Source organism: Salmo salar, chromosome ssa06 (genome assembly GCF_905237065.1).
Source record: "Salmo salar chromosome ssa06, Ssal_v3.1, whole genome shotgun sequence".
Taxonomy (NCBI): Eukaryota; Metazoa; Chordata; class Actinopteri; order Salmoniformes; family Salmonidae; genus Salmo; species Salmo salar.
This window is the reverse complement of record NC_059447.1, coordinates 32,787,068-32,808,694: the sequence shown is the minus strand read 5'-3', so window position 1 is coordinate 32,808,694 and position 21,627 is coordinate 32,787,068. Positions and strand designations below refer to the sequence as shown.

Below are 21,627 nucleotides of genomic sequence, written 5' to 3'. Positions count from 1 at the left end.
GTGCTGCACTAGCAACTAGGCTCTAGTCCTTCCACTCAGTTGCTCGCAACTGTATCTTTGTCATTTATCTAAATCTAAATCTTATCTAAATCCTAGAAATCAATTTTAATCAATTTTAGAAATCTAAATCTAAATCTTATCTAAATCCTAGAAATCAATTTTAATCAATTTTAGAAATCAATCAGTTCTAATGTTCTTCTTACTCCCGGGGTATCGGCACACGCCTCTCCTGGCATTGAGGGTTTTGGATTAAGCAGGGTTGACACTTTCACAATTGAACATAGCTCGGGTATTAGCGGTCGCACGTTACTACTACATGATGACTTCTGTTTTGTGCATTAAACTGACCGTGGCTGAAATTCCTCCATGTTCTCTTTTCAGACTTCGTCAATGTCCTCTGTGCCCAGTCAAGTGCCCCTTCACAATAATCATTCACTTTGTAAAGTGTGGTCTTATACTGTAAATATATATAGCAGAGCACTTTCTTTAGAAGGGACTTTCACTAGAACTGTTTGAAAGGACAACTTGATAAGCCATTGTAATCAGCCAATCAAATGATCATGTGATCTGACATCGTATCCCTGTATACGGAATATACGTTGAATTGACATCTGTGCCCACTGGGTAGTTGCTTTTAATGGCAATATTTGCTGACAAAATTAAATTCAGCTTATTCTACTCAATTTAGAAGCTAAAGTGCTTGAGGTTGTTGTGATGCCTCTCACCACCCCTATCAAGTAGTAAGCTGAACAAATGAAACATCTGTTAGTCTGTTTACACAGTATTGCTGTTTATAAGAACACCAGGGCAAAGTCAAATAAACATGACTACGTTGCCTGCGGCAGGCAAGCAATCATAGCCTTTGCTGATGAAGCTATTTATACAGGTAATAATTAGTAATAAATCATTATGTGTCCACTCTGCTTCTAATGAAATGTTCCCTCATCAGTTGGCGTCCTCCTCCATTACAGGGCTCTGCTCTGTCAGTGAGACCCCTCAGCCACAGCCACCTCATCTTAGAACTGTTGGAAAGAGTCATTTTAATTGAATCTGAAACTCCCTTTTGAAAATGTGTTCATCTCCATTTTCACTTATAGCAGAGCTCTAAAGCGCCATCCTTCACAGACATACTACTTTTTTGTGTCACAGAGTTGATGGCCTAGAAGAAGCAGCAGACATGAACACAGGCTTTTTGACAACTTGCTGTTTCTCTTTGTGTCCATGACAAGAGGAGTCGTTTGATAAAGTGTTTATCAAGGACACACATTACAGTACATTATGTTCCCATCTTGGACATCAGTCTGTTGCCTTTTTGAGTGTTTGCGTGTATGTCCGGGCGTGTGTGTGTGTGTGTGTTTAAACATACAGTGAGCTACAGAAATGTGTCCCAGCAGATACATTACTGTAAGCTACACTACCATATCATTACCACTAAATGACTATATTTTCAGAAGGAGTTCAAACTTAAATTAGAAAACTTAAATTAAAACTTAAATTAGAAAACTTAAATTAAACGCAGTCTCAAATAGCCGCCTGTCCCTTTTAATAGCCGGGCATCCACACACATTTCAGCCTTTTTCGAATAAACGCTGGGTCTAAATGAGTTGTTTACGAGTGAACTTCAGTGAGTAATGTAAAGATTGCGCAAAAGAAGATAGAGGAGAGCAACATCATTTCCAAGGATGAGACGGCCGTGTGGTTTGACATGGTCGGCTCAACTACGGGGGATACAAGGCGCAACGAGGGAGAGAATGGTGCTGAAGCGTGAAATTATTGGCGTATGATAGGCAGCCTAGTCTTTGCAAGTCTGATCTGCGATGGATTTATTATTATAATGTTTATACTGGTCATACTGGTCACATTAAACAGTGTTGTAGTCTTTTCAAAATTGTATTGAGAAAAAGCTGTGTGCATTAAGGAAATAGAAGCCTGTCTCTAATAAGCGCCGGTTGTGTTCAGTGATTGAAGCAAATAAACACCCGGGCTATTATTTGAAGTTTAATGGTATATAAATAAAAACTATAAAAATATTACTTTGAGCGCAGTAGCAGTTTTAGTTAATTTAATGGAAATCGTAACCTAGCCTGATCAGTTTAGATGACTTCTGCCTTACTGAATCATATGTCTGTGTGTCTCAGTTTCTCACTGTGCTCACGTCTTTAGTAGGGCCAGGACGATACTAGCATTAGTGACAAGGAAACAAAACACGAAGCGGATTTAACTTCTTTAGGAAAACAGCCCTAATGTTGGAAACAAACATTATGTTGTCATCCAGAGTCACATTTATTTACTTTACAAACTATAGCACACATTATTTTACATACAGCAGGTTTTTAAAGGACCAAAGAGTTAGTCTGCTTCGTGTTTTTATTTTTGCCATTGAAATAGATTGCGATACCGGTATCGTCCCAGCCATACTAGCGGTTGCTGCTAACATGCTGCTGCTGCCTCACAGTCTGATGACTTGGCCAGGCTCACCAGGGAATTTAGTGAGGTGATAAGACCTTGTCTGGGCTGGGCTCATTGGTCTCGGAACGCTGTGTTGTTATCTCTGCATAAAGATAACTCTGGAATGTATTAGCTCTCTAGCTCCAGTCAACTCTGCCGCTGAGCAGGCCAGAGAGTGGTAGTAAGGCATGAATTCAGCTAGCTTTATGTTCTGTAGGAGCATAGGCCTCAGGAGAGCAGACCTCATAACCTCTCTCTCTCTCACTCTGCTCTCAATGCCTGCTCTAAAGACCTGTTACCCCTTGACCAATAAGAGGAGGCTCAGCAGAGCATGACCGTACCACACAGGGAGGGGAAAAGAGAGAATGCTATATGAGAGAAGGATGAGGGAGTGACTGAGTGGGGTAGAGTGTGATGGAGAGAGCTAAAACCATAGAGGAACTCACTAAAGTGAGAGTGGAGGGAAATGAGAGAAGAGGGAACATTTGTGATGGTATGTGCCTATTGAAGCCCCGTGCAAGAGGGGAAGGTCATGTTTCGGTCACATTCCGGTCTGTGCTAAGCTGAAGTGGACTTGGAAGAAAAGACTCAGTGGCGTTGGTTAGTTAAAGGAACTCTCCTCCTGAGCACTCCACACCACACTACACTACACTTTTTTCCACAACCGAAATTCAAAACCTCCTTTCAGCTCCATTTGTGAGACGGGGTCATGGTTGAGCTGGCTGCCTGGGAACAGTGGCAGTCAGTATGGGATCAGGACAGGAGATGTGGTGTTGTGGAGAAAGAGTCAACAGAGAGAGTTAACACAACAGCAGAGACTTAGCGAGCAATAATGAGGCTGTCAAATGAGGGCTAAAATGATATGATAACTTAATGCATTTTCAAGTGCCTGGCGTCTAGGTACAGCGCTCTAGTAACTTCAGTAATAATGTGCTAACACGGAAATGTGGTTTTAGCTTGGCCTTTTCCAAGTCAACCACTCTTGATAACAAAAGGTGAGTCAGAGATTTGTTATCATAGTTAAACGTGTACATCCAGTGGCTTTGTTCAGGTGCTGAATGTTGAAAGTATAAATCTTTATTTATACTTTAGGCATCTTTAGGCATGTGAAGTGCATCATGTTACTTCACTAAATCCTGAATGCCTAAATGCAAATGGCAGCTCAAATTCCCTTTGCACTTGAAAATCTGATGTTCGTATCTTTGGCGCATAATGCTCCCTTTATTTTTTATTTATAACCATTGTTATCCAACAATGTGCTTGTTTTATAGGAATAAAGGCTTAACTGTGTCTTACCTATACTTTGATGCATAATCAGCTACGGTAACTGTAACCGTAACTGTATAAATCAGGAAATAGACAGTAAGGAAAATGTTCTACTTTGTCACTTTCATAACCGACGTTGTCAGTGAGCACATATTGTGCAGTTGATATTGACTGTATTGCAGAGGCATGTTGAAGTTTCACACGTCTTTGAAGAGAGATTGTGAGAGCTCAGTTACAGTAATAATCAGTAATCAAGCAAGCAAAATAATTTTGTTATTTGCTGTTAAATTGATTTACCATGATTTCTTTCAAAGACATCCATGAAGGGATGGCGGTTCGAGTGTTGAACCAGTAACCGAAAGGTTGCTGGTTCGAATAGCCGAACTGACAAGGTGAAAAATCTGTTGATGTGCCCTTGAGCAAGGCACTTAGGCCTAATTTGCTCCAGGGGCGCCGTACTTGTAACGATGTACACTGAGAGTCGGGAAGCAAGTTCAGGAAGTGAATACGTTTAATAAATAAACAAAACAAGAAACACAAACAGCGCTCCGACATGAAACATAAACAATGACGACTGGGGGGAAAAAACAAAGGGAGTGACATATAAAGGGCAGGTAATCAAGGAGGTGATGGAGTCCAGGTGAGTGTCATTATGCGCAATTGCGCGTAACACTTGTGACAGGTGTGCGCCTTAAACGAGCAGCCTGGTGACCTAGAGGCCGGAGAGGGAGCACACGTGACAGTACTACAATGACTGACCCTGTAAAACAACACAAAACAACACATTTCACAGTACCTATCTGGTGTATATGACAATAAAACATATATTTTTTTATCCCTGGAAATGAGAGGGGTAATTAAGCCTAATGAATGCCCCTAACGACATTATACCGTATTACCTCTTTTTCTCAGTCATCCATCCTGTCTCAGTGCCTATGGTATGGTACCTTTTGTTTCGTTTTTACCATTGCTGTACCAAAATATCCATCACAACCACACATCTCCTCCTGGCTCTCCTGTCACAAGACAACGTGGTTTTATGAAATGGTGCAACCATGACCCTGATACCATAGTGAGAGAATGATTCAGATTTGACATTACATTGGTTTCAAATGACTACACTGCATCAATGGTGTGCCATTACAGTATCTGCAGTAATTATTATTCCACAGAGTCACACTGGCCACAAACCACCATCAGAAGTGACGATGAAGGAGGAGCAAAGACCGTGGCTGCTGTTGTTGCTGCTATTGTTGTTGATGGTGCAGCTAGGGCTAGGTGAATTAGTTCAGTCAAATCAGCGCTGACGTGGACAGTTTTCAATTCATTTAATTCATTATCACATAGCTGTGCTATGCCCTCGTGTGCCGCCCCAGATCAGCTTGTTTTTTTTTACCTTACATGGTTTCAGTGATCAGTCTGTTAGTTTTATCGCTTTTTCCTCCTCTTTTATCTTTTTCCAAGGCCAGTTCAGCTCTGCTGTAGGTGAGTGGATTAAAGAATAAAGAGAGAAGTACCCCAAGCGGGTTGCATTCACGTCAATACTTTCCACTGCCTTTGAAAATCCCCTTTTAATAGAAAAAAAGACTGCTGAACAACATTTCACAATGTTCTAACTTGACAGATATTCATATAATATATTTTATGCTGATCTGTTCCTCCCCTAAGTCCAGTGTTAACCCCTATATTAATTTAGTGGCTCACCGCTGCTAAATTGTTGCCACTGATGCAAAAAATAAGTATATATTTCTGCCAAGATGCACTTTTAAATGGATAGTTGTTAGCTCAATGACTGGAAATCTATGGGAACAGCTAGCGTGTCATTGTGCTAACGCTAGTAGCAATGCCCCCAGAGTTTTGGGTGGCTGGGTTGGAGAGAGTTCCAGACTTTGGGGGGGCAGCAGCGTTGAAAGCCCGGTCCACGATGGTGCACAGTGTTGTTTTGGGGATGGTTAAATAAAAATAAATGTTACGGAGGTGAAAGAAGGTAGATTTGGTGGCAGACTTGATGTGGAGCTCGAAGGAGAGAGTGGGGTCCAGGATGACACCCAGATTTCAGATCTCAGATAATGGGCAGATGGTGCAGCCATCAGTGGACATCACAAGGTCACCCACTTTCTTGAGGAGAACTTTGGCAGCCGCCAGCATGACCTCAGTTTTATTGCTGTTGAGTTTGAGTAGATTAGGTGTCAGCCAGTTTTTGATGTCCTGGAGACAGTTGGTCAGAGACGGGGGAAAGAGGTGAGAGGTGGGTTTGGTGTGGATGTAAATCTGGGTGTCATCCGAATCGCAGTGGATTTAGTTGAACCTGATGTTTTTTTACTGTTAGCGATTGTAGATGTTACAATGATGTGTTTCTGTTTATCCACTCTCTATTCTAGGGCCCTGGTATATCAGAGGAGGCGATGGTCACTGAGCCTCCCCACTCGCAGCAGCCCGGGGCACGCCACAGCTTTGTACAGGAACACTTCCAGGCACAATACAAGTGAGTTTCCATTTTGCCAGGTCTGCCCATAGCATACTCTCTTCTCAATGCAATGCTAGAGAATAGCCCTATTACTATCTGCACATTAGTCCTGCAAGCATTGATGGCATCTGAACTGAGTAGAATACAGTTGACTCAATCCCTGGCACTTAATATGGAAAGTCATGGACTTGTGCTAATGTAAAAACTGCTGCATTGCACCTTGAAGGACAGGTGAAAAATAAATGAATTACTATACAGAGAATTGTCTCTCATATTTGTGTCAGTCAACAATTTCCCTCCGATTCAGTGTCTTGAATGTAAAACAGAAGAGTTACTTTTCTTTCCTTTGTTTATTGTGACATGTTTTTCATGGTTCAACCTGCTCCGTAGATGATAATGCTAGAAAATAATAAATAATGAAAAAGTGTCAAAATGTGACAGCTTTTGTTATTTATTTCCATTAGGAGCCAGTTGTATTTTTGTATAACCTGTTCTATTCCTTTCAGTGCACCTGGATGAGGTTGCAAGGGAGTCTGTTGTTGAGAGATTGATTCAGATTTAGAAAAGCTTTGTAGGTTGGCTAAACAAAAACTTACTGGGTAAAACTTTGTTGCCCATTCTAATTTTAATACATTTCCTTTCATTTTGAACCATATGTTATACAGTTCAACGCAATTATGGTCATTTGTGTGGAAATGAGTTTCATGCTTGTCTTGGTATATGCTTAGTCCATCGGTCACACTGCCTGTAATTTGGTCTGTTGGGTTTTGCACCTCTCCTATGAGTTCTTTACAATTATTGTACAACCTATGCATAGTTAGGTATGGAGGCTTTTTCAACACATCACATTCGATTACCGATGACTCATCAATCCAGTTCTCATTGATTGGATTAAATTGTAATGATCAGATACACCATGTGTAGTGGAGATGTCATTATAACTCTAAGTGGGTAGAGGTTGTATATGTATTAGCAGGAGGAAGAGTAACCTCATCAAATCATTGCAGACATTCCAGTTATTACTGAGCCTAGCTGGAGCATCAATACTGACAAGGCCCATGCACAGAGTGCAGTAAGAAAGACTGCCCCTCCACCTAACCTTTATGTCTCCTAGGTAACTAGGGACCCCTTCAAGTGCTTTTATGGTCCTGAGTAAAATTAGTGGGGTGGTTGGTTTTTGTTTGAGGTCAAGTGAAATACGATAACTGTACAAATAAAATAGGCATAGATTACCTACATATTGAATAAACGTATACAATCTTTGCTCTAGTAGCTTTCCTTCCAAGCTGTGATTGATGAACCTGATTGAGTTTTCACAGTTTTATTCCTTATAACATTCCTTTCAATCCGTGTACAGAGCCCCTCAGCAGCTTTGAACCCAGTGCCTCTGAAGCTTCACAAGTGTTCATTTAATCTTGGAGATAAAGCCTCCTAAGTGTTTCTATGAAACAGATGCATCTCACAGCTGTGGTCGGGAGATCACTGGAGCTGCTGAAGGTAGTGGAGCTGTACCTTCATCATGATTTGGCTGTCCACTCCTCTCACAGAGGCTCCAATGAGAGTTCTGCATCCAACTGCCAAGTGTATCTGTAAATTTCTGTCAAGCCCCCAATTTTACATTAGCTGTACTCTTCTCTGGGTAACCTTGACGAATGTCGTACTATATTGACAAGGAATTATGCAAACAACTGCACAATAGAACAGATGTATATTTGGACCTTTTAACTCTGTCGTGAAGTAATTAGAACACTTGCCACTCTGTGGAAGTTTCCATTTGCTTTGTAATTTCCTGCTTGTTTTTGTTTCCTCCATCTGCTAATTCCTTGGAAAATCGGCAGCTTGGTGTTATGCCGTTAATACATCTGTCAGAGCGCATCCCTTAATTGCTACCCACTGATGAATGTTTCTGCTTTGACACCCGGGAAATGGGCGTGTCTAGACAGGAAGCACCCATTGGTAGCTCGGCTGCCATAGCTAGCTCACCCACTCAAACACTGTGCCAGACTCAACCAGGAGGATTCAGACTGGAATCCAACACTTGACTGATGATCACTGATTACTAGCAAACCATAAAACATGCATTATAACTTCAAAAACAGCGTAACTTTGCATTTCAGAGCTACAGCATGGCTTTAGTTCAGTGGAAAAGAGCTTTGGATTATATAGACATTTCTCTCAAGGAATATTCCATAGCCATATCTTTCCATAACCATCTGATTTTGTCCCTTAGGCCAGTCCAAATCACTCACTCAGGCAACAGCATCATTGTCTGAGATGAGGATTGAGGCCTGGGTGTGAAAGTGTAAGACTGAAAAGCTACTGTCAAAGCTTTTTTAGAATAAGGTGTGAAAGTGGGATTCAGAGTCCCGTGGTCAGAGAAGTGTCCTGTTTCAAATATAAATATCCTCATCCTGTTTGTGGTGTTTGAAATTTTTAAATACTAAATGTATTTTATATGATGAAATATTTGTCATACTAATAACTAATATAATACTATTAGTGACATGATTCTTCAAAGTAGCCACCCTTTGCCTTGATGGCAGCTTGGCACACTCTTGGCATTCTCTCAACCAGCTTCACCTTGAATGCTTTTCCAACAGTCTTGAAGGAGTTCTCACATATGCTAAGTACTTGTTGGCTGCTTTTCCTTCGCTCTGCGGTCCAACTCATCCCAAATCATCTCAATTGGGTTGAGGTCGGGTGATTGTGGAGGCCAGGTCATCTGATGTAGCACTCCATCACTCACATTCTTGGTCAAATAGCCCTTACACAGCCTGGAGGTGTGTTTGGTCATTTTCCTGTTGAAAAACAAATGATAGTCCCACAAAGCGCAAACCAGATGGGATGGCGTATCGCTGCAGAATGCTGTGGTAGCTATGCTGGTTAAGTGTGCCATAAATTTTAAATAAATCACTGAAGGTGTCACCAGCAGAGCACCCCCACACAATCACACCTCCTGCTCCATGCTTCACGGTGGGAACCATACATGCAGAGATCATCCATTCACCTACTCTGCGTCTCACAAAGACACGGCGGTTGGAACCAAAAATGTCAAATTTGGACTCATCAGACCAAAGGACAGATTTCCACCGGTCTAATGTCCATTGCTCATGTTTCTTGGCCCTAGCAAGTCTCTTCTTATTATTGGTGTCCTTTAGTTGTGGTTTCTTTGCAGGAGTTAGACCATGAAGGCCTTATTCACGAGGTCTCATCTGAACAGTTGATGTTGAGATGTGTCTGTTACTTGAACTCTGTGAAGCATTTATTTGGGCTGCAATTTCTGAGGCTGGTAACTCTAATGAACGTATCCTCTGCAGCAGAGGTAACTCTGGATCTTCCTTTCCTGTGGCGGTCCTCATGAGAGCCAGTTTCATCATAGCCCTTAACGGTTTTTGACTGACCTTCATGTCTTAAAGTAATGATGGACTGTCGTTTCTCTGTGCTTATTTAAGCAGTTCTTGACATAATATGGACTTGGTCTTTTACCAAATAGGGCTATCTTCTATATACCAACCAACCCTATCTTGTCACAACAGAACTGATTGGCTGAAATGCATCAAGAAGGAAAGAAATTCCACAAATTAACGTTTAACAAGGCACACCTGTTCATTGAAATGCATTCCAGGTGACTACCTCATGAAGATGGTTGAGAGAATGCCAAGTGTGTGCAAAGCTGTCATCAAGGCAAAGGGTGGCTGATTTGTTTAACACTTTTTTGGTTACTACATGATTCCATATGTGTTATTTCATAGTTTTGATGTCCACTATTATTCTACAATGTAGAAAATAGTAAAAATAAAGAAAAACCCTCTGAATGAGTAGGTGTGTCCAAACTTTTGACTGGTACTATATAATATGATTATTATTTATTTATTTTTATCTGAAACATTTGGGGGGCCAAATAAAACCACCTGCAGGCCAAATTGGGGGAACCCTGCTGGTTTTTTAGTAGATTGTTCTAATAATAGCTGTTATAACAAATATAATTAATTTATTTATTTTTCAGGAAAGGTGACACTGAACGTCCCAATACTTGGAAAAATGGCTTTTAGAGTTTTACCCAGGCTAGTGCAGGGGTTGGCAACTAGCCTGGGTTGCGAACTTGACACAACTGTGGGAAGCATTGGAGTCAACATGGGTCAGCATCCCTGTGGAATGCTTTCAACTCCTTGCAGAGTCCATGCCCCTATGAATTGAGGTTGTTCTGAGGGCAAATGGCTGTTTTTTACACTTGGTGTATCTCAATGTATCTCAACGTGTGTCAATGTAAATAAGGTATGAAATTATTGTTATTTTCAAATATAATTTATTTTTGTGCTTAGTTGGGGTCAATTTGCAGTGTACAAATTATTATAATTATGTTTCGGTTCCCCACCATCCGCTCTGTCAAAAATAATCCAGTGGCTGAATCTAGTTGCCGACCCCTGGCTTAGTGTTTAAGCTGACTCAAACTCTCACCCTTCAGCATCACTGCTTCAAAGACAGGGATTCCCTCTCAAGTGCTGCTCACACTTCATCCAGTAGGCATCATGGGAATATCACCTCCTTTTCCTTTAGGCCTAAGTGTTCCTTACCAATGCACAGTACATCTATGTTTTATTGGAGCTGCTGGAGTGTTATTTGTATGCAAGGAACATGGGCAGCTCCTCTGTTTCCTGTTGAGAATAAGACATCCGTAGGGGAGCGATCCACTCTGCCAAGAGAGAGCTCCACACAGAGCCAGTGTCAGCTGGGTTGAGTTGAATAGGGCTTTATTCACTCTCCCCCAGTCGCCCCTGTGGGTCTGTCAGGTGCCTTCCTAGAAGGGAAACACATTTAAACAGCTATGCTCTGGCTAAGATTCTCATGGTAGGCTACCCCTTGTAAAGGTTCCTGACATGCAGGCTGGAGAAGTGAAAGCTCTGTGCACTGATCCAATGAAAAATACTATAGCAAAGGAATAGGGAAATACTGGCTTAAAACATCGCCTTGCTGGGTAAAAGAGGAAGAGGGACATTTATGCTTGAAATTCAGATTTGCAAAGAAACCATAGCTTTGTCAATTTGTTTTGATTGTATGCAGCAAAGTCACTGATGAACTCAATTCCTCTCCAGTCCTAAAGGCTCTTATAGTTTCAGGCATCCTTGTGAAATGCTTTTCGCTTCCTGACTAGAAGAACCAGTCATGGACTTCTTGCCATAGAACTATTACAGGATTTAGAAGTACTTCAAGTCAAGTTCAATTCAAGTCAAGTTCAATAGCACTGCAGTCTGAGGACTTCCATGGAAATACCCTCTGACTCTTTGTTCAAACAGTTAGTGATTTGCCAGAATAAGCAACTTCCTCTCCTAAACATAAAGGGGTCTGTTGGAGCCAGTGTGTGAACCAGGTGTGGAATGAAATATTAGTAGAACACAAGATTTGCTCTCTTTTCCTGTCCTTTGAGTCCTATGGCCTGAACATTCATATAGGGAGGAAACAAGCCATCTCTTAGGACTGTTCTCTATTCTCCCCATGATGGTGATCATTAGGGAATCGCTGCGTGCTGGTTCCCATTTAAAGGCCCAGTCGCACCGTGAGGCTTTTTCCCAATACCCACCCCCCTTACATCACTTATCTTTCCCATAGAAAATCTCTACAGCAACATCAAGACGTACTGTACATACAGTGTGTCCATTTTTATAGCAAGATGCACTTTCCTGCTGGCCTGACACAGAAGTGCATGTTCAGGTGTCTAAAACAGGCGTCAAACATCACACAATCTTGTTTTTCTTTCCACAGGTCATCGCTGACCTGCCCTCATTGTCATAAACAGAGCAACACCTTTGACCCTTTCCTCTGCATTTCACTTCCCATCCCTCTGCGCCACACCAGGTGAGTAATATCCCTGTTAGTGCACCAACCATACTGAGTACACAACCATGCAACATATCACACCACACCATGGTACTACGTGCAGCTATTGGGAGACATCTGTCAGTTAGAGTCAAAGCCATAGTAGACGGAAAGACTTGCCTTAGGTACAGACGTAGAAATACACTGTAGACAAGACTTAAGCGCTGGTGTCTTTTTAACGTCCCTTTCAGTCCTCTAGAGGCTCATAATGTTAGAGGAATGGATAAAGATCTGGAGTAGCACAGAGAAACAATAGACCTGGCTGAGATGGAGTGTACTTGAAGCCCAGAGGAAAGCCCTGAGGAGCACCACCTCAGAAACCAGGAACAATGTCACATTCATGCCCAGGTCACAAAGATCACTCCATCCCTGCTTGGCCGCTGTTAGACTGTTCAGGAAATACATTTTTAAGGAGTTAGTCCCCCCCCAAGCCCTTACTCTTCAAGCACCTACACCCTCTCATTAATTTTGCTCTTTGTGAAGACTTTTGACAACTTTGTTTTTTGTTAAAAGCAGAAGATAATGTTTCCTCTCACACACCGCCTGACCAACCCTAAGTCAAAACAGTATGGTTCTCACCTTTATTCTCCAGTGCAGATGGAGGAGTTGTCCTAATTGGAAAAGATGATTTAGAGTCAAGCTATGAGTTTAACACCTATCTCAGATTCCTGTGCTGGGGTGTCATAGTAGTGCATGCAGCTGTGTCCTCCTATTGAGGTCCCAGGGTGTGCATAGCAAATTCAAAAGCCTATCACACACTCATCTATCCAATCCTACACCACAAATGGACACTACAACGTTGATCTCATACTGTAGATCGTCATTCATACTGAGCATCCAACGTAAAGCTAGAATCCTTAGTTGATACATGAATTTGAGAGTGGTTACATATTTCCAGCCCCATCCCTTAGCTTTTTAGCGATAAATGGGCGGGGAGAACGCTTTGTTATTGTTTCAACAGGTATTCTTTAGAGCTCTCTATTTGTGACACATACAGTCATTGAAATAGTTCTCAGTCTCTTTGGAGCAACTGGAATGTCAATAAACGTTAAGGCCAGGCACGACACCCTCATAGGGACATTTTTTCCCTTTAATCATATCACAATCATCTTTCACCAGTTGAATGTAGACACAAATATAATACTTTTTTGTATAAACATATTTCAGAATTATTTAAAAAAATATGCAAATGAGCCAATTCTCATTAATATGCTCATATTTACATATCATGCAAATATATTTTTCTGGACACTGGATGAAGTCAGCCTAAATTATTTAGTTTCATTTTATTAAGACACTCCAGGACCAGACTTGTCCGGAGCAGATTGTGGATAAATACTTTTTAAATCTTTCTATCTGTAAAAGACTAAAGACATATACGTAAAATGCATTTTTTGACGCATTTTTTCAAATACTTCTTAAAATCTAGAATATAAACTTGACAACATATCAACAATTCCCTCTGAGCAAGTCTGAAGAATATATCTAAGGATAACCACACAACATTGAGTGAATGCCGATGCTTCTGAAGCTGAGTATTTTTTGGGGGTGTGTGGGAAGAGTCTGACTTTCGGGAAATGGTGGTTAAAGACAAGTACACTGAATTTAGACTACCAAATGTCTATTTAGACCCAGTCATCATCTCTTCAAAGTAAGTTACTAAATATAGTCCAGTTTGTAACACTCTCTATGAAATGGGCTTCTAAATTATGTGTAATTTAATGTTGTGAGCTTTAAAATGATTAAAGTGGTTAAAATGCATTAAAATGTTGATGACGGTAGAATGATAAACTAAAGAAAATATAAATAAGTACATAAGTATTCAGACCCTTTGCTTTGAGACTCGAAATTAAGCTGAGGTGCATCCTGTTTCCATTGATCATCCTTGGAGTCCACCTGTGGTAAATTCAATTGATTGGACATGATTTGGAAAGGCACACACCTGTCTATATAAGGTCCCACAGTTGACAGTGCATGTGAGAGCAAAAACCCAGCCATGAGGTTGAAGGAATTGTCCGTAGAGCTACGAGGCAGGATTGTGTTGAGGCTCAGATCAGGAGAAGGGTACCAAAATATTTCTGCAGCATTGAAGGTCCCCAAGAACACAGTGGCCTCCATCATTCTTAAATGGAAGAAGTTTGGAACTACCAAGACTCTTCCTAGAGCTGGCCGCCCGGCTAAACTGAGCAATCGGGGGAGAAGGGCCTTGGTCTGGGAGGTGACCAAGAACCCGATGGTCACTCTGACAGAGCTCCAGAGTTCCTCTGTGGAGATGGGAGAACCTTCCAGAAGGACAACCATTTTTGCAGTACTCCAATAATCAGGCCTTTATGGTAGAGTGGCCGGACGGAAGCCACTCCTCAGTAAAAGGCACATGACAGCCCATTTGGAGTTTGCCAAAAGGCACCTAAAGGACTCTCAGACCATGAGAAACAACATTCTCAGGTGTGATGAAACCAAGATCGAACTCTTTGCCAAGTGTCACATCTGGAGGAAACCTGACACCATCCCTACGGTGAAGCATGGTGGTGGCAGCATCATGCCGAGGGACTCTTTGCCAAGCGTAACATCTGGAGGAAACCTGGCACCATTTCTACGGTGAAGCATAGTGGTGGAAGCATTATGCTGTGGGGATGTTTTTCAGCAGCAGGAACTGGGAGACTAGTCAGGATAGAGGGAAAGATGAACGTAGTAAAGTACAGACAGATCCTTGATGAAAACCTGCTCCAGAGCACTCAGGACCTCAGACTGGGCCAATGTTCGCCTTTCAACAGGGCAACAACACGAAGCACACACAGCCAAGACAACGCACGAGTGGCTTTGGGACAAGTCTCTGAATGTCCTTGAGTGGCTCAGCCAGAGCCCTGAATTGAATCCGATCGAATATCTCTGGAGCGACCTGAAAATAGCTGTGCAGCGACGCTCCCCATCCAACCTGACAGAGCTTGAGAGGATCTGCAAAGAAGAATGGGAGAAACTCCCGAAATACAGGTGTGGCAAGCTTGTAGCGTCATACCCAAGAAGACTCAAGGCTGTAATCGCTGCCAAAGGTGTTTCAACAAAGTACTAACTAAAGTAAAATTTCGAAAAACCTGTTTTTGCTTTGTCATTATGGGGTATTGTGTGTAGATTGATGAGAAAAAAACTATTGAATACATTTTAGAATAAGGCTGTAACGTAACAAAATGTGGAAAAAGTCAAGGCGTCTAAATACTTTCTGATGCAAAAATGTAATTTCAGCCTGTGGTGCCTGGCCTTAAGCAAACGTTTATGCTAATTGGAGAATCGTTTTTAAAAATCTAGCTCTAACAAACAGCTTGCCAGGCAAACTTTACATAATCGCCTCATTCGTTCTACTTTTGGCTAATGGCATTGAATACTGTAGACAGTTATGAAAGGAAGAAACAGATGGTTTGCCTTTTAAGATTTTGTACATGGTTGCCCATGTAAGAAAAAAGGTATCATCTACAAAACTCTCTCCATAAACCCTAACACAAACTAAAGTGCAGACTTTCAACACCAACAGTCATTTACACCAACTCCAACCTCACACATATACATTTATTTATTGGACTGCTACAGTACCTATTTTCTGACAGAAATGTGTTCCCACATGTCATATATACAGTATGCGGTTAGTTATGATCAAGTGTGTTAACCAATGTGGCAGAGTCAGCCCGACATGGACCCATATTGATGTTGTACCCTAATGGACTGAGTGGTATGGCAGGCGTCTCCATTTAAACACATTAACTTCACTAAATGAGCCACTCATTACAGATCAGCATGTTATTACTGTAAAGATCCTTCAGAGATCTTGTTGCATAATGTTCCTGTCCTCCTGAGGAAAAGGTTTGCGATTCATTATCATGATTGATTCAGCTTTGTACTCAGAGACGGGGAGCTAAACCTCTGAAAGGTGTTCTCGGGATGTAGCCACTATTTGCAGTAGCTTAGTATAATCATAGACTCAGATTACCATTCAATTGAGGGCTTTAGTTGAGTATTCAGTCACTGGGAATTGAATTCCCATAATTGGTATTGGGTGCATCATGTAACATTATAGATTGTTAATTATCCCTATGCCTGCCTTTCTAGTTCTGAGCTGTTGAGTGTGTGGGGATGTTTTGCCGCACCCACAATGGTTCCAAACAAGGTAATTAGTATGAATTAGTAACTCTTGCCTGCTCAGAGCACCATTGATTAACTACTGCCTTCACTGTTTGTGTCTTGAGACACAAAAAGAACCGTGATAATATGAGGCACTGTCTTGGTGTTCCTACTGGCTAGTCAAAGGCAGATAAAGGAATGGACTCTGGTGCGCCCCCAGCTAAATCATATGGAGAGATCTCCCCATACCCCTCACTATAGCATATGCTGAGAATCCTTGACCCCCAGTGTAGAGGTTACCCTGAGTCCAGACAGCAGGGGATCTCACAGCTCAACACTGTCATGACGTTGCCCTCTTTGGGAACAGCGAGCACCATCCCCTCCCTCTGCACCATCCCACTCTCTCTGTCTCTCCTACACCCAGGCTGCTGCGACTACAGGTCGTAAATTCCTGGAGAAAAATCCTGCCTCATGGCCAGAGAGTATAGAGAGAGAATGAGTTTCATAGAGAGAACAAAGGAATTTCTTCCACTTCACAGAACTGGAGAACCGAATGACATTCATGTTCTGGAGAATGTATAAAAGATCTGTGAAGTAACGAGCTACGAACTGGTCCGTTTGGTACAATTTTGTGAAACTCATGAGAGACAATGCAGCCACATTACCATAATCCTGTTTATACAAAAGTCTCACTTATGAGGCTTACATCTAATTGTTGTATAGAATGAATGAGTAAAGATGGAACTATTTGTGAAATTATGTAATGTGATTTTAGACTGTTTAATGAGGGAAACTCCAATTCGCTTTTGGAGTTTAACTAAATCAGAGGACCGCCCATGAGCACAGTTATGATCTGGCGTCAGGGGACAGCCCTTTTCTATGTTCCGAATAAATCCCCACCTGGGTTTTCCCACTTCAGACCAGCTTACCTCGATAACGAGAGGGCTAAGGGTTGAGACGAGACCAGTACCTCTATCACAGAGGGAAATAAGGTTTAAGTAGATTGCTGAATCTTTTAACCATCCCACGTGGTTAAACTCTTAGACTATCGATACCGACAGAATAAGAACAAGTCTTTGATATTAATTACTAGTCTGCAGCTAGGAATTCGGTATCATTGAATGCGAAGACCGACAACCGCCGAAACAACTATTCTATAACGACATGAATGAATGTCACTCTGAACTAGAGAGGGCGGACAAACTCTCCAACAGAAACAAACTTTTCAACAGAGATCCCGATGACACACTGAGCGTAAATATATATATATTGATTGCAATTATTCCCGAATGAGTGAGCATTCATGTGCAAAGGATTAGCATTTCAATTGTTATAATTATCAACTCTGTAGTGTCTCTTATCTTTCGCGCACTTATCAGTCCCTCTGTCTAACAAGCCGCCATGCCGGTTTAGCCCACTAGGGCACATTCCCCTATCATTTCTTTGTAACCATATCTACTTTGTTTGTTTGTGTTATGCATTTCTGTGAGTACTTAGTTAGTAAATAAATTATTTCAAGACAACTGATGTATGGATGACTCATAGTGAAGACTGGGTTCGTGCAGATAACCAATAATTTACGACGTTTGGAATGAGACTAACGTGAGGTAAAGAATAATTCATTAATCAGAAGACTAAGTGATCAGATATTAAAATATCTGAAAGTTATATTAGGAAAATTATAACTTTGTAATCTGAATATTTTCCTTGGTGCCCCGACTTCATAGTTAATTACAGTAGTTTAATCATGTAATAATAATTACAGAGAATTTTTGATAAAGATTCATCTTCAGTTTAATGATGCCAAAGACACGACAACACCCATTACTTACTTAAGTGATAATGCCCTCGACGCCGGTGTTTGGAGGATATATTAGCACGGGTGTTGTTAGGCCCGAGAAGAAGTTGAGGGCCAGCAAACCGTGCCAACATATCCTCCAAACACCGGCCTCGAGGGCATTGTCACTTTTTGGCTGACAACGTTCTTATCCCTTGCTTGCTAGCTAGCCAACTATGGCTAACTTGCAGTCACGTCAACAGTGCAGCCAGAATAACAACAAAGTAGCTGCATTTGCGTTTTAAGCTGTTTTCTAGTGACATTTATTTGAATACATCCATAACAATGAGCTAATGATGCACAATTTCACCTGGCGTAAAACATGTGCTCTCTCGTCAGGACAATGTTGTTTGAGAGCTAGCCAATAACACAGCTAACACAATCACTGTAATGCGTCTGTGTGTAGCTGGTGTAGATGAGTCAGGCGCAGTACAGCAGATATGAGTAGTGTAAGCAATTTTACTCAACAATAAAATAACAAAACACGTCAATAAATCCCAGGCCACAATTACGGACCGCAATACAATAAACAATCACTCACAAACAAACATGGGGGAACAGAGGGTTAAATAATGAATAAGTAATTGGGGAATTGAAACCAGGTGTGTAAGACAAAGACAAAACAAATGGAAAATGAAAATTGGATCGGCGATGGCTAGAAGGCCGGTGATGTCGACCGCCGAACGCCACCCGAACAAGGAGAGGGACCGACTTCGGCGGAAGTCGTGACAATCACTTCAAACTGAAGCTGGAAAAACTTCAAACTAGCTGCTCTTCATTTACTTTTACCTGTTTTCTATTGATAGTTATTTGTATATATCCATAGAAATTATGCTAATTCATGATTTAGACTGGCTGAGAAAAGCTGCCTACCTGTCTGTCTCATCACGACTCCCGACACGTTCATTACTATGGGACAGCTGGAGATCAAATTTGAATATTGAAACAATATTGCAAATGTCGGAGAGAAGGATAGCAAGGTTTATAGAAATCTCCGCTGTTGAAAACGAAATGTTCGATGCTTTTCATAGTGGAGTTTATAAATTGCCTGTCTGGGCTGATGAGACAGTGGATTGTTCAGCCAGATGGAACATAGTAAACAGGCATTTTAACGTCATAGATTTAGCCGGTGGTAACTTGTGGAATAGACACCTGCTAGAATGAGGTTTTAACCAATCAGCATTCAGGATTAGACCCACCCGTTGTATAATACTGTATATCCCCCACTGCTGTGTGTCCTCTATCCCCATGTGTGATAATGCCTGTGTGCTGGCAGTGGCATCTCTCACTCTCTTTATCACGTTAAATCTTCTCCATGGTGGATTATAGAGCAGGTCATCAACAAGACATAACAAAACTCACTTTAATCGATAATTGTCATTAGTCTGCTGGACAATGTAGATACACAGGTAAAATGGGAGCTGTCTCAGTATGGCCTTGTAAATAACAACATACCAATGACTTAGTCTCTGAAGAGCTAATGAAGGCCAGCCCACTCTGGTATAGAGGGTACAATGATTGGTGAAAGCATTGGAGTTTGTAACAAACCTCAACACCCCATGAGACACAGTGTTCAGCATATGTAATGACGCCACAGGGGCAAACATGTACAATGTATCACCATAGTCGATTACAGGCAAAAAGGTAGTGGAAACAAGTCTCTTCTTGCTTCAAAAGAAAAACATGACTTATTTAAAATAAAAATTGAGCCTGAGCTTTTTCGCAAGACCTTCAATGTGAGTTGTACTTATGTAAGCATGGACTCTCCACTGTAAGGAGATAAGGGGTGCCAGGTAGCCGAGTGGTTAGCGTGTTGGGCCAGTAACCGAAAGGTTGCTGGATTGAATCCCCGAGCTGACAAGGTAAAAATCTGTTAACCCACTGTTCCTAGTCCGTCATTGTAAATAAGAATTTGTTCTTAACTGACTTGCCTATTTAAAAAAATATATAAGAGTATTGTCTGTAGAATAGAGGTGCTGTACACTCGGGACCTCCCGCCTATGTAATTTTGTCATTGGCTCCCATATCTCTCTTTCTCAGAGGAGGCTGACTTTCTGAGGGGGGTGTCTACTCGGCTGACTACAGTCCTCACATATAGACACACATAGACTCTCACAGGTGAATCACAGGGCACATATCTCTTCAGTGTAGTGTTTTTGTACAAGCCATTATGTCCCTTTACCCTGCCTATGTCAGCACTGCTTCTCCATGCAAAGGAGACAGAGAGGTAAGAGCCAAGTGCTCAGCTTTAAAAATGCATCGACCCACAATACAGATTCCATTATTTCTTACACATAAAAAACGGTCCTAATGATCTATTATTAATGCTAAAATGTATTGATTAATTCATGAAAACTATATGTCTCTTCCTGGTAATGGACTGTAATAAAAATGGTAGCGATTTCAATGCAGCGGCTATTCTCTCTCTCTCTTTCTCTCCCCTTCACTCGACAGGCCTCTGTGTGTAACTCTGGTCTTCAGTACGAAGGGCCAGAGATACCTGCGCATCGGGCTGGCTGTGCCTCTTTTTGGCTCACTGGCCTTTCTGAGAAGGATGTTGGCGGATGAGGGGAACATCTCCCCAGACCAGGTAGGTGATCTTGTCTCACTCTTCTTGATGATGCACATTATCCTCAGATTCACTCTCACTCCATTTTCCAAGTCTCTGATTAAATAAGATGGATACTCTTGCTATCTCTCGCTCTCTCCCTCTCTCTCTCTCTCTCTCTCTCTCTCTCGCTCTCTTTCACCCTCTCTCTCTCTCTCTCTCTCCCTCTCTCTCCCTCTCTCTCTTTCAGGTGATCCTGACAGAGATCTACACCACAGGCTTTCAGCGCTCCTTCTTTGATGAGGAGGATCTGACATGCATAGCCGAGACTGACATTATCTATGCCTTCCAGGCCCCGCCCCTATACATCAGAGGAGGCTCTGCACAATTCTCAGGTAACCATAGCAACAACTACATATTCCAGGGACATTCAGATCAATATCATCACTATCAACTAAGATCATCCAATAGAATCTGTCCCTTTTCCACTTTATGAGCAAACAGGGGTCATTTCAGTCCCATCGTGAAATAAGCCTTTCTCAGTCAAGAGCATACAGAGGCACTATATTAACAGAATGGGATGTACAACCTCTGTGAAATACCAGGGTATTATGTGAAAGTCTGTCCTTCCTCTGGTGGTGATAACTACATGCTCTTGTACTGTAGCTTTTACCCTAACTGTGCACTGTTGGCACAAGCCTTCCAAATATCAGGATGAACAACTGAGGAGAAATGCATTGTTTCTTTTTAAACAAGATAATGAATGTTTGTTTGTGTACTTTGGGTCTGATAGATTCCAGGAGGAACTCACAATGTAGAATAAGAAGTCATTGGGGAACATGTGTGCTTACAAACACATTTTAAACACATTTTCAATAAAACTCAGATGCTCAGATCTACTCAAATCACCATCATTTTCCGCAAAGATTTGCTGTCATCGAATGATTTATGTTTGAAATATCTCTCTTCTGTAATTGTACTGATGATGTGAAGGGCAAACAGACATTGTTCCCAGAAGCCAGATTGTGTGGATAGTTTTACCACATTTTTCACTCTGGGTTTAGCAGAGCTGGGTTT

The 21,627-nt window shown here is 41.6% G+C and overlaps 1 protein-coding gene across 1 annotated transcript in view; it reads left to right on the top strand.

Annotated features, from left to right (window-relative positions):
• The window catches only part of LOC106607063 (ubiquitin carboxyl-terminal hydrolase 43), an 86,719-nt gene that overhangs the window by 27,085 nt on the left and 38,007 nt on the right, over positions 1 to 21,627 (top strand). Inside the window, exons 3-6 of the mRNA XM_045720322.1 lie at positions 6,096 to 6,199; positions 11,942 to 12,034; positions 20,457 to 20,592; positions 20,801 to 20,945. Coding sequence (XP_045576278.1) covers positions 6,096 to 6,199; positions 11,942 to 12,034; positions 20,457 to 20,592; positions 20,801 to 20,945 — 478 coding nt within the window. The remainder of the gene's footprint in view (positions 1 to 6,095; positions 6,200 to 11,941; positions 12,035 to 20,456; positions 20,593 to 20,800; positions 20,946 to 21,627) is intronic.